Genomic DNA, 15,829 nt, shown 5'->3' on the forward strand with positions numbered 1-15,829 from the left:
GAAGTCAATTCTTTTTTCTTTTTCTTTTCCCTACCTTTCCTCACTTCTCTTTCCCCTTTCCCTTCCCCTCTCATTGCTCTTTTATTTACTTTTGTATTTTGCATTTTATAATATTTTATAACTTAATTAAAAATGTTTGATAAACTTCTACAGAAAAGCAAGTATTTGTGTAGGGTTAGCAACTAGTCATTTCTGCAAAACACATAAGCTTTCTTGCTGTGAGCTTCTCAGATTTCTTCCACCCAAGACAACCTTGGCACTGAGCTCGTTACAGGAGAACAAGCTATCAAAAACATCTACAGCATTAGCAATAAACCGATTCTGGCTTAATTGTGTGCACAATAAATATTTATGCCGTTCAAAAAAATATTAGAGGCAAATTTATTAATACTGCATGCCAAATTCAAGTAGACGATTTTGTATGAATCCAGCTTTTGTTTCTGTACCTTAAAGGAACAGTAACTACAAAAGGTTTTAACTACAAGACAAAGGAAGCTCTGAAAAGACATTATCCCAAATCCGAGCATTTGTCCCACTGCCATTCAATAACTACTAAAAAGGAAGAAAATAACATCATAGGATATCAGCACTGTTGCTAATACATTAATTCCCCAGTCGCTGGAAGCAACAACATCTGATTCCTACCCTGGGCCACCAAGCATTTCTTAAACTTTTTTTCTCTCTCAGGACCCCTTTCCACTTTTTAAAAATTATAAAGAACAGTCAAAAAGATTGTTTGTATGGGTTATACCGTATTTATCAATATTTACATTAAATGGACACGCTTCCTGTCTCTACTGCTTCTCACAACTGTTTTGATGCGATTTTAATACTGTATTATTTTACAACATGAGCTAGCACATAATTAATGACAATTTTGTTTCTAATAGTGTTAGAAAGAATACTGCTTCTTGCACTCCATGTTCCACCCATGCCTTTGAAAGAAAGATTTGCACACACTATTAGTGGTTCCCTCCTGCCCAACACTGGGCTGCCTGACAGCTGTATCTCACCTCTCACTCTGTGCTGGTAACACAAACCATATCCTTCATCTCCTGTTCTCTGTCCACGCTGATAAGTCCAAATGCAGGCATACACACAATGCTTGCCTGACTCTTGCTCTTTGGGCTGCTGGCAACTTGGCACACATAACTGTTTGTGCAGAGCATCGTGGCCCCTCCCACAATTCCATGAAACCTAGGCATTCTGAAGCCCATCCCTCCCCTTTGAATCCAAAACACTGCATAGTTTAATATTAACAACCCATTAGCAACCTAGAATTAAAAATAACTTCAAAGATGACCAATAACCATCAAAATCAGGTGAACCATCTGTCTCACCAGTCACCTTCAAATTGAAGCCCAGGAAAATTTAGTAAACTACACACTTAGGCATATGGGATGGGGAGGGGAGGGCCTAAATATGCTGTTTTGTGGAAATGGACGTAAGTTGAAAACGGCTAACTCTTTACTTTTTGCCTGTGGACACAAAATATTAAATCAAAATATTGTGTCACGTCTCCGAGCATGATTAAGAATGACGATTTTACCTGCACTTCAATTTGCAGATCTTTGTCCAAAAGTGCTCTTTTCTTCAATATTTCAGCTTTCAGCTGTTCCTTATGTTTGAAGAGTAGAGCAGAGAGTTTTGAAGCATTCTGTTTACTGCGCTTTTGTTCCACACTCTCTTCCCGTTTTCGTTTCTTAGCTGCCTGCTTTTCTTCTTTATCTATTTTATCCAGAATATATTTCATGACTTGGTTGCACACGATCATTCTGATGAAGAAATACAAAGAATATAATTAAATAGTAATAATACGGGGTGGGGTGGGGGGGAAATTGGCAACTAAATGTTATGCACCATAATAATTATACCCCAAACTGAGTAATTCTCAACTGGGAATAGTAGCTTTTTTTACTAAAAGGTAGTGCTTCTGAGCTTGCCCACAGTACATCATTACATGCCAATCTGTACATCCTACAATATTAAGAAGGTAAAGAAATATTTTTATTGCTGGATCAAGTCAATGGTTAGATCCGTTGCACCTGATAACACACATTTTATTACGGACTCTGTGGGTGACCAAGTCAGAAGCATCAACTAGCAAGTTTGATCTAGTTCTTGTAAACCAATTACATTTTGTTTGGAGAAGCAGAGAATGGGAAAAGGATACATCAGACGTATGTACTATTCCTGATTTATCAGTGGTTGCCTTACCAGTTAGATAACTGCTCATTCTCCCTTTCTTAGTTTTATATTTTCATATTGTATAGTTGCTGACTTTTGCTGCTCCTGCTCCTCCTACTTCAGCAAATAGCAATTTAATTGCAATTCAATTCAGTTATTACTCCACCATGTAACACAGGGGTGTCAAACTCAAGGCTCGCGGGCTGGATCCGGCCTGCGGGGTGCTTAAATCCGGCCCGCAGGGCCTGCCTGGAAATATCAAAGGACCGGCCTGCGGTGCCTCTGCCGGCCAAAATAGGCTGCGTGTGGCACCTCTGCAGCCTGTTTTCAGCCCCCAGCAGCACTGTGTTGGCCAAAAACGGGCTGTGTGCAGGCCCCACAAGTGCTGCTGGAGGCCAGGGAGGCCGAAAATGGTTTGCGCAGGAGCCTTGGGAAGCCTCCACGCCACCTGTTTTCGGCCAGCAGAGTGCTGCTGGAGGCCAATGAGGGGAAAAATGCATGGCTTCCCCACACCGCGCCCCGTATGGGCGGGCAGGGTCTGCAGGAGTTGTCTGTCCCGTCTCCCCCCCCCGCTCCCTGCACCCCACTCCGCCAGCCCACAGAGAACTACAATGCTGATCTGATCCTTGAAGAAATTCAGTTTGACACACCTGATGTAACACAAAGGAGCCATGGATTGGAACAAAATAAGCCTAATATCCAAGCCTGCACCAAACACGCAAATGTGATTTAACTATTGCAACAAGCACCCATTTTGTAATAACCTCATCTGGCATTCTGGGAAATGTAGTTCAAAGGCAGCTGGAATTGGAAAGGACAAGCTTCCTTGGGATATGGTCTTCAATCTTTCTACTGATATCATTCCAGAAGGCCTAGTTATTTTTCAAGAAGAAGCAGTTACACAGTCTCTGCCCATCATAGGGATGGATCATGGAAATTTGCAAATAGACAAGACTGCCTCATCCCAGGTGAGAATACAGGAAGTTGCTGTAGGCAGGTCCACCACAAGAACAATGCTTAAGTAGCATAGTGTTGTGGCCCGTCAGCGGCCAGGGGAGCGGTGGCAGACTCAGACAGTGAGGAGATTGGGGAGGAACATGGGCCAGTCTGGGGAAGGCTCAGATGAGTGCTCTGTGTCGGAGGCAGAGATGGGGCCAGGGCCGTCTGACAGCTGTCAGCTGCCTTTGGAGCTGGACATCAGTGGGGCAGAAGAACAGCTGGAGCCTGTTCCCAGTGTGCGCATGCACAGCTGCCAGGAGAAGGGAACAGCTAAGGAACAAGGGCCAACTCAGGAGTAAAGCCACAGGTGGATGGTGAATGATCCTTCCCAGAGGGAATAAAGAGGAGCGAAAGGAGAGTGGAGTTTGCAGGAGACAATTAGTTCACTTAATTTATTTATTTATTTATTTGTTTGTTTAAATTTCTATACCGCCCTTCTCCAATGTAGGACTCAGGGCGGTGAACAGCCAAAGTAAAAACAAGACATACATACAAAACATACAAAATCTAAAAAACTGTTTAAAAATAATTAAATATTTTGGCCGTAATTAAAACCATTCCAATTTAAAGTCAGTTTAAAATTTGACTCAAGCCAGCCCAGCTAGTTGAAATAAATGGGTTTTCAGGGCCCGACGAAAAATCCGGAGGTCTGTTATTGTACGTAACTCTGGGGGGAGGTTGTTCCAGAGGGTGGGCGCCGCCACAGAGAAGGCTCTCCCCCTGGGGGTCGCCAGCCGACATTGTCTGGCGGACGGCACCCTGAGGAGGCCCACTCTGTGTGAGCGTACTGGCCGGTGGGAGGCTATTGGTGGCAGAAGGCGGTCTCGTAAGTACCCCGGACCTAAGCCATGGAGCGCTTTAAAGGTGGTCACCAACACCTTGAAGCGCACCCGGAAGACCACCGGGAGCCAGTGCAGCTCGCGCAGGAGAGGTGTCACGTGGGAGCGCCTCGTCGCCCCCATAATCCCCCGCGCGGCCGCGTTCTGGACCAGCTGGAGCCTCCGGGTGCACCCCAGGGGGAGCCCCATGTAGAGAGCGTTGCAGTAGTCCAGGCGGGAAGTGACGAGTGCCTGAGTGACTGTGCGTAGGGAGTCCCGATCTAGAAAGGGGCGCAACTGGCGTATCAGGCGAACCTGATAAAAAGCCCCCCTGGCCACGGCCGTCAAATGATCTTCTAAAGACAGCCGTGCGTCCAGGAGGACGCCCAAGTTGCGAGCCCTCTCCGTGGGGGCGAGTGATTCACCCCCAATAGCCAGCGATGGCATCAGCTGGCTATATCGGGACGCCGGAAGCCACAGCCACTCGGTCTTGGAGGGGTTGAGTTGGAGCCTGTTTCTCCCCATCCAGGCCCGCACGGCCTCCAGGCACTGGGACATCACTTTAAGGGCATCATTGGGGTGGCCTGGGGTGGAGATGTACAGCTGGGTGTCATCAGCGTACTGATGGAACTCCACCCCAAAGCCACGGATGATCTCACCCAGCGGCTTTACATAAATGTTGAACAGAAGGGGCGAGAGGACCGACCCTTGTGGCACCCCACAAGCAAGGTGCCTCGGGGTCGACCGCTGCCCCCGTCAACACAGATTGCGACCGGTCAGAGAGGTAGGAGGAGAACCACCGCAAAACGGTGCCTCCCACCCCCAACCCCGCCAACCGGTGCAACATGATACCATAGTCGATGGTATCAAAAGCCGCTGAGAGGTCTAACAGGACCAGGATAGAGGAGCAACCCCTATCCCGGGCCCTCCAGAGATCATCCACCAATGCGACCAATGCCGTTTCCGTGCTGTGCCCAGGCCGGAAGCCGGACTGGAGCGGGTCTAGATAGACAGCTTCATCCAGGTACCGGGGAAGCTGTTGCGCCACCACACTCTCAACAACCTTCGCAACAAAGCGAAGGTTGGAGACTGGACGATAGTTAGCCAAAACAGCCGGATCCAGAGAGGGCTTCTTGAGGAGGGGCCTCACCACCGCTTCTTTCAAAGCGGCCGGCAGGACCCCCTCACCCAAAGAAGCGTTAACAATCTTCTGGAGCCAGCCTCGTGTCACCTCCCGGGAAGCCAGTACCAACCAGGAGGGACACGGGTCCAATAAACATGTGGTCGCGTTCAGCCGTCCCAGGACCCTGTCCATGTCCTCAGGAGCCACAGGATCGAACTCCCCCCAGATAACACTCTCAAGACCTGCCTCAGTCATCCCGTCCGGACATACCCAGTCAGAGGCCAGCCCTTCCCGAATCTGAGCGATTTTGTCATACAGATACTGCACAAAATCCTCAGCTCGACCCTGCAAGGGGTCATCCCAAACTTCCAGATGGAGGAGGGAGCGGGTCACCCTAAACAGGGCGGCTGGGCGATTATCTGATGACGCGATAAGGGCGGCAAAATAGCTAGTTTTCGCCGCTTTTATCGCCACTAGGTAGGTCTTAATATGAGACCTCACCAGTGTTCGGTCAGATTCGGAGCGGCTGGTCCTCCAACTACTCTCCAGGCGTCTTTTCCGGCGCTTCATCTCCCTAAGCTCCTCGGAAAACCAAGGAGCTAGGTGAGTTCGGTGCCGGGTCAGAGGCCGCAAAGGCACGACTCGGTCCAAGGCCCCGGCAGCCGCACTATCCCAGGCGGCCACCAGGTCTTCAGCCGAGTCATGAGCCAGAATCTCAGGAAATGGCCCTAGCTCCATCTGGAACCTATCAGGGTCCATCAGGCGCCTGGGGCGGAACCACCTGGTCGGTCCCGCCTCCCTGCGGCAGGGTGCAGCGGTTAGAAAGTCCAGTCGAAGGAGCGAGTGGTCAGACCATGACAAGGGTTCGATGGCTATATCCCCTATATCAAGGCCACTCAACCACTGACCAGAGACAAAAACTAAGTCCAGAGTGTGTCCCCCTGTGTGAGTGGGGTCATGAATTAACTGAGTAAGGTCCATGGCCGTCATGGAAGCCATGAACTCTCGAGCCACCTCAGACGTTTCACCGATAGATGGCAGGTTGAAATCCCCCATGATGGCAAGTCTGGGGGTGTCCACCGCCACCTTGGCTATAACGTTAAGGAGCTCGGGCAGGGCCGTTGCCACGTGGCAGGGAGCCAGGTACGTGACCAACAAGCCCATCTGTACTCCACGACCCCACTTCACAAAGAGGGACTCACATCCGGCTATCTGTGGAACAGTGGTCTCCCTTGGATCCAGACCTTCCTTTATAATAACCGCCACCCCCCCGCCCCTGCCCTGAGCCCTCGGCTGATGAAATGCACGGAAGCCTGGTGGGCATATATCCACGAGGGGGACTCCCCCCTCCTGGCCCAACCAGGTCTCCGTAATGCCCGCCAGGTCCGCCTCCCCCTCCTGAATAAGATCGTGAATGAGCGGGGCTTTATTAACAACGGACCTGGCGTTGCACAACATCAGCCGGAGGCTCTGGCCCTGAGAATCTGGACAACCTGGGGAACAAGAAAAGCATTGGGGACCGGAGTGCGCAATCGCTCTAAGATAGCGAGTGCGCATTCCCCGCACATGATATGGTCCCCAGCTTCCGCCATATCTGCCCCTCCCACTCACTGTGCTGATGGAACAGCCCTCTTCAAATCGAACTCCAACCCCCTCCCCGACCTCTGGTTCTACGTCCCTAATGTCGCAGCCCTTCGCTAAGGCTGGTCTTGAACCCGGTGGATTTCCTCCAGAACCCACCCTAATCCCCCCCGAACCCCTTAAAATTTTTGTTAAAAACCCACTAAAAAACCCACTTAAAAAACCCCTCAAACTCTTCTTAGCCGCATGCCATCTCTCGGGGCTCCAACGCCCGTCATCAAGATAGGCCCTCGATAACGAAGAGGGCCAGACCTGCGAGAGGGGGGAATCTCGCAGGGCACGAAGGTCATTCACCGAGTATATCAAACATCAAAGGGAGGTGATAGTCCATGGCCAATAGCCAGGGGCCAATTTGATGTTATCACAGTCAGAAGGAGTGAAATGCCAGGCTTCAATAGAGTTCCAATGGAGCATGTGAGACCTCAGTGCCCTCTCACGGCAATGGCGGGAGTAAAATGCTGTTTCGATCCGGCAGAGGGTGACCCAGCCCCCCTCTCACGGCGGCTGGTCAACCACGATCGTCCAAAAAGCCGGAATTGAGACAGCAGCTATAGACCCACTCCACCAAGACTTGAATCCCCAGATGTAAACCTCCATTCAACGGAGGGGAAGAATGGGATCAGGTCAGTCCACATAGTCCAGACAGGCTCAAACAGCGGAGATCATAACCGTCATTACCTCCGGGGAGGTCAAGATGGCACCTAGACCCGGAGATGATTGTTCAGCAGGCATACACAGCATGGCATCACCACATTCAGGGGGATGGGGGTGAAAAAGGAGAGCAGAGGCAACAAACGCCATAGGGGGAGAACCCCTCAGTCATAGTCCAGCTCTCCCCAACCCCTCCCAGATCTTCCTTGCGACCATGCTGCTTGCCTCGCCCAGCCTCGCCCAGCCTCCATAAACCCTCATGGAGGCCTCTGGGACGACCAAGGGGCCAAACAACGCCCTACGGTCACCCAGGAGATCCAGCACAGCAAGCGAGCAACTGCCAACCTCTCCAACACTCCCACGCACCAAACTGTGGCAGCTTCTTCCTTGTCCCGGCAGCCGCCATTTCCACGCCGCCAGCATCGCCGCCGCCGCTGCAAGCCTCCCCGCCCTCACCTCGCCCCCCCCTCTGCCCCTAGTACATGTCCAGGGCGGATTGGGCTGGCAAGGATCCCGGCGAGGGTGCTGCATCGCCGCCACCGCCGCGGCGCTGACGCCGTCATCCTGGCTCTGCTGCCTTCGCAAGGAAAGTCTGCTGCCGCCCCTCCTCCTTCGGGCCGCTCTCGCCGTCCTACGGTCTCCGCGAGCCTCAAGGACACTCTCAGAAGCCGGAGACCCCTCAACGGAGAGCCCTGACACTCCTCCAGCTGGGCCAGGGCTGCAACGATCGAAATTCAGCCCTCCAAAGGCCCCCTGGAGCCAGACCCCCCAGGATCACCGGGATCACCGGGAAGTCGCCATCTTGCGCATGCGCAGAAGAGAATTGGTTCGTGACTCTCAGAGACTTCTTGCCAAGTTTTGAAGATATCGGCCTGGCAGCTCTCCAAGCCAGATAAGGTCTGTGACTGTAAATTCTCCCTTGGAAGACTTTGCTGGATGTGAATGAGAGGAATTCACAGTAACTTAATAAAAAGGGTTTTTTGTCGGGACAAGGAGTCTGCTTCATGCTCTTGGGAAGCTTAGGTCAGAACACATAAGGAACTGTCAGTTCTTAGCCTGTCCCATAAGCCTTGGTACCCAGGAGCCTTTGATAAGAAGGAGCCTTAGATATAACTTAGTTCATTTACAGAGCTGCCAAGCTAGGTCTCAGTGATGACCCCGCACACCTATCCAGATAGTCCAAATGTGGTATCTCCTGTGCCACTTTTTACATCTTACGTGCATCTATATCTGTGCATTCTTATATTAGCAATCTCACAATCATGTGGCTGGTTGGGAGTCGTGACAGGTAATAAGTAGAACTTGTATCGCTTAATTTTGGGTAACACATCTGCTTTATGGAATAGAATTCTGACATTGGGAGACACGGAAAAACGTTTCTCCTTTTCATTTATCTCTTAAAAATATAGGTTTAGATCTTTTTTTGTTTTTTTAATTTGATTTATATGCCGCCCTTCTCCGGAGACTCAGGGCGGCTTACAATGCGCTAAGCAATCTTTGAAACCATATGACAACACATTTAATGGAAAAGGATGAGAAGGAAACGTTACTATTCCCTATGGCAGTAGCTTGCACTCTAAAAACGTCTCCAAATAATAGGGAGGAATGTCTGCAATATGAAGGTTATTGAGTGAGAGAGAGTCAGTCCTTCAGTCATACAGAGCTGGAGGGAAAAATAAATGCAAATAATAACCACATTGTTCTTCTTTTAGGGAATGTTTCTGCTCGTATCAGAAGAGCCCCTTCCATTTCCATTTAGTGTATGAGGATTCCACTTATTGTGGGAGTTATTATAATTGGTGTTGCACTATCACATATTGCAGTGCAGCAGGAAACACTGGAAGACCTTTACAATTAATACCTGGTTAATTACAATTTGCCTTACCGTTGATTCTCTTCACGCTCAGCAGGAGTTAATGTCTTTTTCTGTTTTAAGTGCTCTATCACAGCATTGTGTTTCATTACCACCTTGAAGACGGGGGGAAAAGTCAACAGATGAAAACGTTAGAGAGCAAGAAATAACTCTTACAACCTACAAGTAACTCAAAATCTAAGCACCGAAGAGATTAAATTGAAGGTGGCCTTTAATTGCCACCTTAATTGCCATTGCAATTTGGACAAAAGGTATTCACTTGCCTTCCTCTGAAGCAAACCTAAAGAGTTCCCAAAAGGAGGAAGAAACAGGAAAGGTGGAAATACCAGCTGCAGAGAAAACGTAGGGAAAGGAGGACCAAGGCTGGGAGTATAATACCCCTCACATATACATATCCTTGCTTGGGAAGTGAAACAATTAAAAAAAAAAACCTATCAAAGAAAGGAATCTAAATAGACAGAAATGAGAAGACTTCTATAAGGAACACTATCTTAAAGACGGGAAAAAAAATCAGTCTAGCATTAAGAGTTTAGGAGAAACATTGGACCTAGGACCTAGTCCACCATCATGTTTAATGTTTCAGATCTCTCTCACTATTTACCTTCCTCCAAAATGTCCTTTCTCTACTTTCCAATATAACAATCAGAAATTGACCATGCCTTGTAAGATAATTATCATTAAAATTTCTGCTCCTTATTAGATACTTGTCATATTCCTTTCCTTCCATAGATTTTTCAAATTTCAAGAATATCCCAAAGAAAATGAAGAAAAAACAGGAAGGGGTTCAGAAGTAAGGTAACATTGATGTCCTAGACCTAGAGCTTGGGATGAGATGGGAGAAGAATTTCTCCCACAGAAGACTACAGACTGGGGCATCCAACTTTGGCAATTTTAAGACTTATGGACTTCAATTCCCAGAATTCCATGCTGGCTGGGGAATTCTGGCAATTGAAGTCCATGAATCTTAAAGTTGTCAACGTTGGACACCCCTGCCATAGATGTTTGATGGACTGTTCCCTGCTTCCTGGAGCAAAGGTGGGAAACAACCTATGCAAGGATTCTTCCTTCTGAAGTAGGAGAAGTTAGATCATTTATGTGATATATTTTGTAACTGAAAATATTTTAGATATTTGGCAACAGTCTTATCATACCTAGGATTCTTTTTCTCGAAATATATTCTTAATATTCTACAGTTGAAGAAAGTAAGAAAAATGACTCTTACTGCAATCTGCAAGTCCAAAATTCTAAAGGCTAATCACAGATGAATTCTGAGCACTCTTGGTTAATTGAAGCTTTTTTTCCAATTCTACTGTTTAATTTAGGACTGAGGAGAGCTTTCTGTTGCTGTTATTATTCAATATTTTGAAAAAGTTATGTTAAAGAGATTTAGATTGAACATCTCTTACTTTGACAAGGAGAAAATAAAAGGTCACCAAGGATTTAATCCTCAAAAGCTCAATGATTTCTCCTTATCATACTTAAACCAAAGATGAAGCAAAATTTAGAATAACCCCCCCCCCAAAAAAAAAAAAAAAAAAACACCAAACAAACCCACCACCCTCATTCGTTTCTTTTATAACATTCTCAGTCAATCAAAGCTAATTCTCCCGTTTTTAAAAGTTAATTTCAGGGGTGAAGGAAGGATTCACTTTGGTTCTAGTAAATGTAGCGATATGCCAACTGAGAAATAAAGTTTTGCTTTCCCTTTACCTGTTTTTGGATAATATCGCTCTGATTAGAAGCCTGAAGGGAGTGTTCCCGTTTTATTTCAATATGGTGCTGTTTTTTCTTCTGCTGTTGCTCTCTGAGCTGCTGTACCCTCTGCAGTTGCTCTTGGACACTGGCTTGAACAGTTACTACGTTCTGGATCTGGTGGGTTTGCACCGCGCTGGCCTGCTGAATCTGAATTGGTAACTGGAGCTTAATCTGCTGAGGCAGGCCACTCTGCTGAGCTTGAATCTGGGCCACCATATGGGACGGGAGCTGGGAAAACACTTGGACTTGCTGCTGAAGCTGCGGCACAGTAATAACCTTGGTCTGGGGGGGCTGAATCTGCAGCTGAGGGCGTGGAGGCGATACCATGACTTGGTTGACAGTCGAAGCAGGTGACAGAGTTGGGACCTGGGATTGCTGGGTCTGGATCTGTACGGATGGATGTGGTTGGATCTGAACCTGCTGTGGGGCCACAGTCTGTACCTGAGTTGGCTGGATCGTCTGTCCTTTGGGTGGGGTCTGCAGATGCATAACTGGCTGGGCTTGGTTCTGTACTGGAGCTAAAGGCGGCCCTTGTGCAAGGCTCTGGGGTGGGGGCTGAGCCACAGCTGGAGTTATGGTCGATTGTGTTCTGGGTGGCTGTGCTTCAGAGGTGACTGCTGGACTTGGAAGTGAAGGTGGAACCTGAGCTTCAGGGGAGGGGTGGGTTTCAACTGGACCTGACGCCTGCCCGGTCTGGGTCTGAGCCGGCATCACAGTCTGAACTGAACTGCTTGGAGGCTGAGCTGAGAGTGGAGTAGGGGCAGGCTTGGGCTCTGCAGGTGGAAGTGCTGGCGTTGGCTGTGTTTGAGTCTGTGCAAGAGATGTTTGCTTCTGTTCTCCTGCAGCTGGAGAGACAAAAGCAAGACTCATTTTCACAGCTGCAAAGAACAGCTCCTCTGCCCTAAAAGCATTCATTACCCAATACCCAGTGATCTGAAGCCTGAACCTTGTGGTTTTTTAAAAATTATAATTTAGTTTTATAAAAACCTCCCGACTTAGCAGACATTCTGGGTTGTGTACTATTAAAATCCCTAAAAACAGAGAAAATAACATGACATAAAGTCACAGTGGAAACAATGTACAAAAACCAAGGGACACCACACACCAAACGGCACAACACCAGTCTATCCCAGAAGAGACAGAAGCCAAGTGTCTAAAGATTAAACAGGCACCACAAGAGGGAAAGGATCCTTTTTAGATTTCATCAGATGACCTTAGAGAGGACATGAAACATGCCTACTGTGTTGAACTTGGACAGCCAAAAATGGTGAAGGCAGGCAGTCTCCCAGATAGTCAAACCCTAGGCTATGAATGACATTATAGCTGATAACCAACACCTTGAATTGCATCCAGGAGCTTACTGGTAACTAGCACAGTTTGCATGGGTATTAGTTGGGTGTATCAAAGTGTGCCGATAGCTGCTTGCACCACTGCATTCTGGATCAGTTACAGCTTGCAAGTGATCTTCAAGGACAGCAGGCAGAACCTCCTGGTCTCTGAGGATAAATTAGCACCATATAGATTCATCCATGTATTACCACCCCACCCCCAAGAGGCTTTAACCAGCCACGAGGGACATGGATCTAACAAACAAGTGGCCAGATCAACAATCATAAGGTTCCTGTCATATTAATAAACAGGAGAGGTGATATCACTGAATCCTAAGGCAGTCCACAAATCAGGGGCCTTGGATCAGACTTTTCCAGAGTTATTAACATCAACTGGAACCAGCCATGGAGAAAGGAAGAAAACCACGAACTCTTCCTGCACCATATACAGCCTGGTCTTAGTTTCTCAACATATTTCCCTATGCTTCTCACTTCTTGGATAATAATATCTGCCCTATGTCAGTTGTCCTTCCCAGTCTCTATCTTTTGTCCTCTAAAGACCCCAGAAAATCTTTAGCAACCTATCAACCTCCTTCAGACATCATTCATCACAGTCACCTCCCCTGCTGCTTCTCAGCAGGTTCAGGGCGGCCAGGTTCTCACACACTTAGCAGGTCAACTGCAAGGATCAGGTGAATCCAACCAAGCTTCTGCCACTCCAATTCTCACCATGACACCACAAGCCATCTGCTTGTTAAGAGACCAGTCTGCTTCATCTGCAAGCCTTCATGTCACACAATATCTCCCATTCAGTTGTGCCACACTCTTTTGGGTAGGCCCTCAAAACTTACTGCTATGAGCTGAGACTCACCTCTTGAACCCAGGGGGAACTGCACTGAATGAAGCCAAGATCGCATACACAAAGGCCTATTCCGCTTCCACTAGAAAGTGGTCAAATCGTTTCTCCCACTCCTCCACAGGGCAACGTCCCATTCTTCTTCTACTCATATCTGAAACCTTCACTCCCCCAACCAGAATGCAATCTAGCACTGCAACCCAAAGTCCACCCAAGTGCTTCCAAAACAAAAACAGCAACAGCAGCAAAAGTTAATTATACTTCTGCCCAACTGTTATCCAACTTTCTCCCAATCATCACCTTGGGGAAAAAAAACCCTAAACATTTTAAAGCTTGTATCAAAATGCTGAATTTTCCTTTTTTGGGGGTAAGTGTTATGCATAAAAAGTATACCTGATATTGAAGTGGAAACTGTTGTGGAAGTGGTGCTGGCTGCTGTAGCTACTGTAGCTAATGGGGTGAACAGAAAGCGCTGAATGGTACCATTTGGCATAGCGGCTTGCATCAGTTGCTGACCTGGACCTGGGATTACCGTCACACCTTGTGGGATCAACTGCAATTGCCCAGTTGTCTGACCCTGACCCTGAATTACTACAGTTAATCCCTGACTGCCACCCTAAGAGGAAGATAAGACAAAAAATGACAAAGTAAAAGTTATTAATGTCAGTAAAAAAGCCAAGGCTGCTTTATGTTCTGAACTGCAACCCCATAAGAGTCAATATGGACACTGCAATCTGCACTGTCTGCAATATAGATGTTTTCTAAAAGAAGAAAATTTCCTACCAATAGTCATAGCATAAACCTGTGAAAATTTAAAACCGAAAGGAGAAACTTTGATATCATGATGTGAATCTCTTTATAACATCTCACAACTTACGTTTCAAGCACCCAAATACACTGAAGAAATGCATACAGTATTCAAAAAGCAGAGAATTGAAACTAAAGATGATGAAAAATATCTCTAAAATGAGGATAACATTTATAAGCACTCCGTAGTTTCACTTTATAATAAAATTTACCACTTGAAAAGAGCTATAGTCTTTTTTTCTGAATACACGGTTCATTCTAAAGAGCTGGGCAACAACAATTCCCCAAACCCCATTTTGCAGCTTCTGGAGATTCTGAAACCGTGCTGCTGAAATTCAGTGGTCTATCACTGAATGCTGAGTTCTCTCTGCCTGAGGCACTCCCTGATAAAGGTATCTTTTTTGATGTACTTATTGTGATCTTTTGCTCACTACAGGAGTCCCATTCTCTCAAATCATGACTGGTTACCTGTCCTTGTGTGAGCTGTGTGAGCTGCGCCATGGTAAGCTTCACCTGTCCCTGTTGAGGCCGAGGAGGATGTGGTGGCGTGGCTTGTGGCTGCAGGTGCTGTGAAGGTATTCCTGCAGTTGCTGACACCTTTTGGCTGGCAGAAACTGTAGTAGGACTAGACACAGCTGTTGACACAGGCTGACCTCTGATGATCTGGGTGACCACTTGTTGTGTTTGGCCTGTATTAACATATCACAGGATTTTACAATCCTTTGGCCAGTAACTCTTATTAAAAAATTAACCCACCCAATCATTTAAAAAACAGCATTTTTTTCTTCAATAGTAAGATCCATTAACCAGAAAAATCAACAGTACACTGTTTAACAGAATCAGAGCTGGTTTCTTCAAAGGGCTGAAAATAGTTTATATTGTCACACAGTTAATAATATTCTGATGATTTTTTAACGTACTGAATGCAATTGTTTATAGTACAGAATGTACAGAAATGTTCAATTTATTCTGACGCTCTGAGGTGAGTTGGGAATTGTGTATCTCAAACAGATCTTCCAATGCTGCAAGGCAAATGTTTTTGAAACAGTAGAGACTTTTAATAACCTTTTGTGATTGATGTTAACTATTCAAAAAAGAACAAAGATTGTACTAGCATGAGTTCTTTGTCTGAGCCTAAGCATCAGTTTTGATCCCGTTTGATTCAAATGGTAAAAAGGAACTATGTATTTCAAAATGCAAGCGGCCATTTAACTTTTAGTTCTGATAAGAGTGATTGAACCTAAAGCTCTTAAGTGTTATCAATTATTTAAATACAAATCCTTCAACCTGGACACGTTTGAATAAGTGGGAATGATACAGAAGAAAATTCAAAATGGAGAAACAAACCACAACCTGCACACACTGGAAATTATTAAAAAAAAATAACCTACTGGTTGGAATAACACCTTGCTGTACTACTACAGGTGTTCGGATGATGGTCTTTCCTAGAGCTGACTGCTGAAGAGGTGCTCTTATGACCGTCATTCCAGGCCGAAGAGGTGTCCCAGGCATTACCTGTACAAGTTACAAACAAACTGTTCAACTTTTTCTTATCCTGCAAAGAACAGCAGATATGCCAAAAGTAACTTATATAGATTTAAAAAACAAAGCTATGAAAATAAAATACTCCTCACGGAAGCCACAAGAAAGCTTTTTAAAAATCAAATTACATTTTTTTTGTATTTAAACCTCTCCTCTTGTTCATACCCTAACACGTTTTTTTGCATATAGCTTCATTCAACAGCAGCAGTAACTGCAGCATCTCTTCCCAAAATGACAGCCAGTTTATGA

At 46.5% G+C, this 15,829-nt stretch overlaps 1 protein-coding gene across 6 annotated transcripts in view; it reads right to left on the reverse strand.

The window, feature by feature from the left end:
- The window catches only part of BPTF (bromodomain PHD finger transcription factor), an 84,749-nt gene that overhangs the window by 15,478 nt on the left and 53,442 nt on the right, over nucleotides 1-15,829 (reverse strand). For all 6 annotated transcript variants that reach the window (XM_034412635.3, XM_034412634.3, XM_034412631.3 and 3 more), the window contains 6 exons: nucleotides 15,430-15,553; nucleotides 14,507-14,727; nucleotides 13,625-13,847; nucleotides 11,003-11,892; nucleotides 9,305-9,387; nucleotides 1,550-1,775 (listed from right to left, as the gene is read on the reverse strand). In XM_034412635.3, coding sequence (XP_034268526.2) covers nucleotides 1,550-1,775; nucleotides 9,305-9,387; nucleotides 11,003-11,892; nucleotides 13,625-13,847; nucleotides 14,507-14,727; nucleotides 15,430-15,553 — 1,767 coding nt within the window. The remainder of the gene's footprint in view (nucleotides 1-1,549; nucleotides 1,776-9,304; nucleotides 9,388-11,002; nucleotides 11,893-13,624; nucleotides 13,848-14,506; nucleotides 14,728-15,429; nucleotides 15,554-15,829) is intronic.

This window comes from Pantherophis guttatus, chromosome 2, assembly GCF_059756535.1.
Source record: "Pantherophis guttatus breed Tessera chromosome 2, ASM5975653v1, whole genome shotgun sequence".
NCBI lineage: Eukaryota > Metazoa > Chordata > Lepidosauria > Squamata > Colubridae > Pantherophis > Pantherophis guttatus.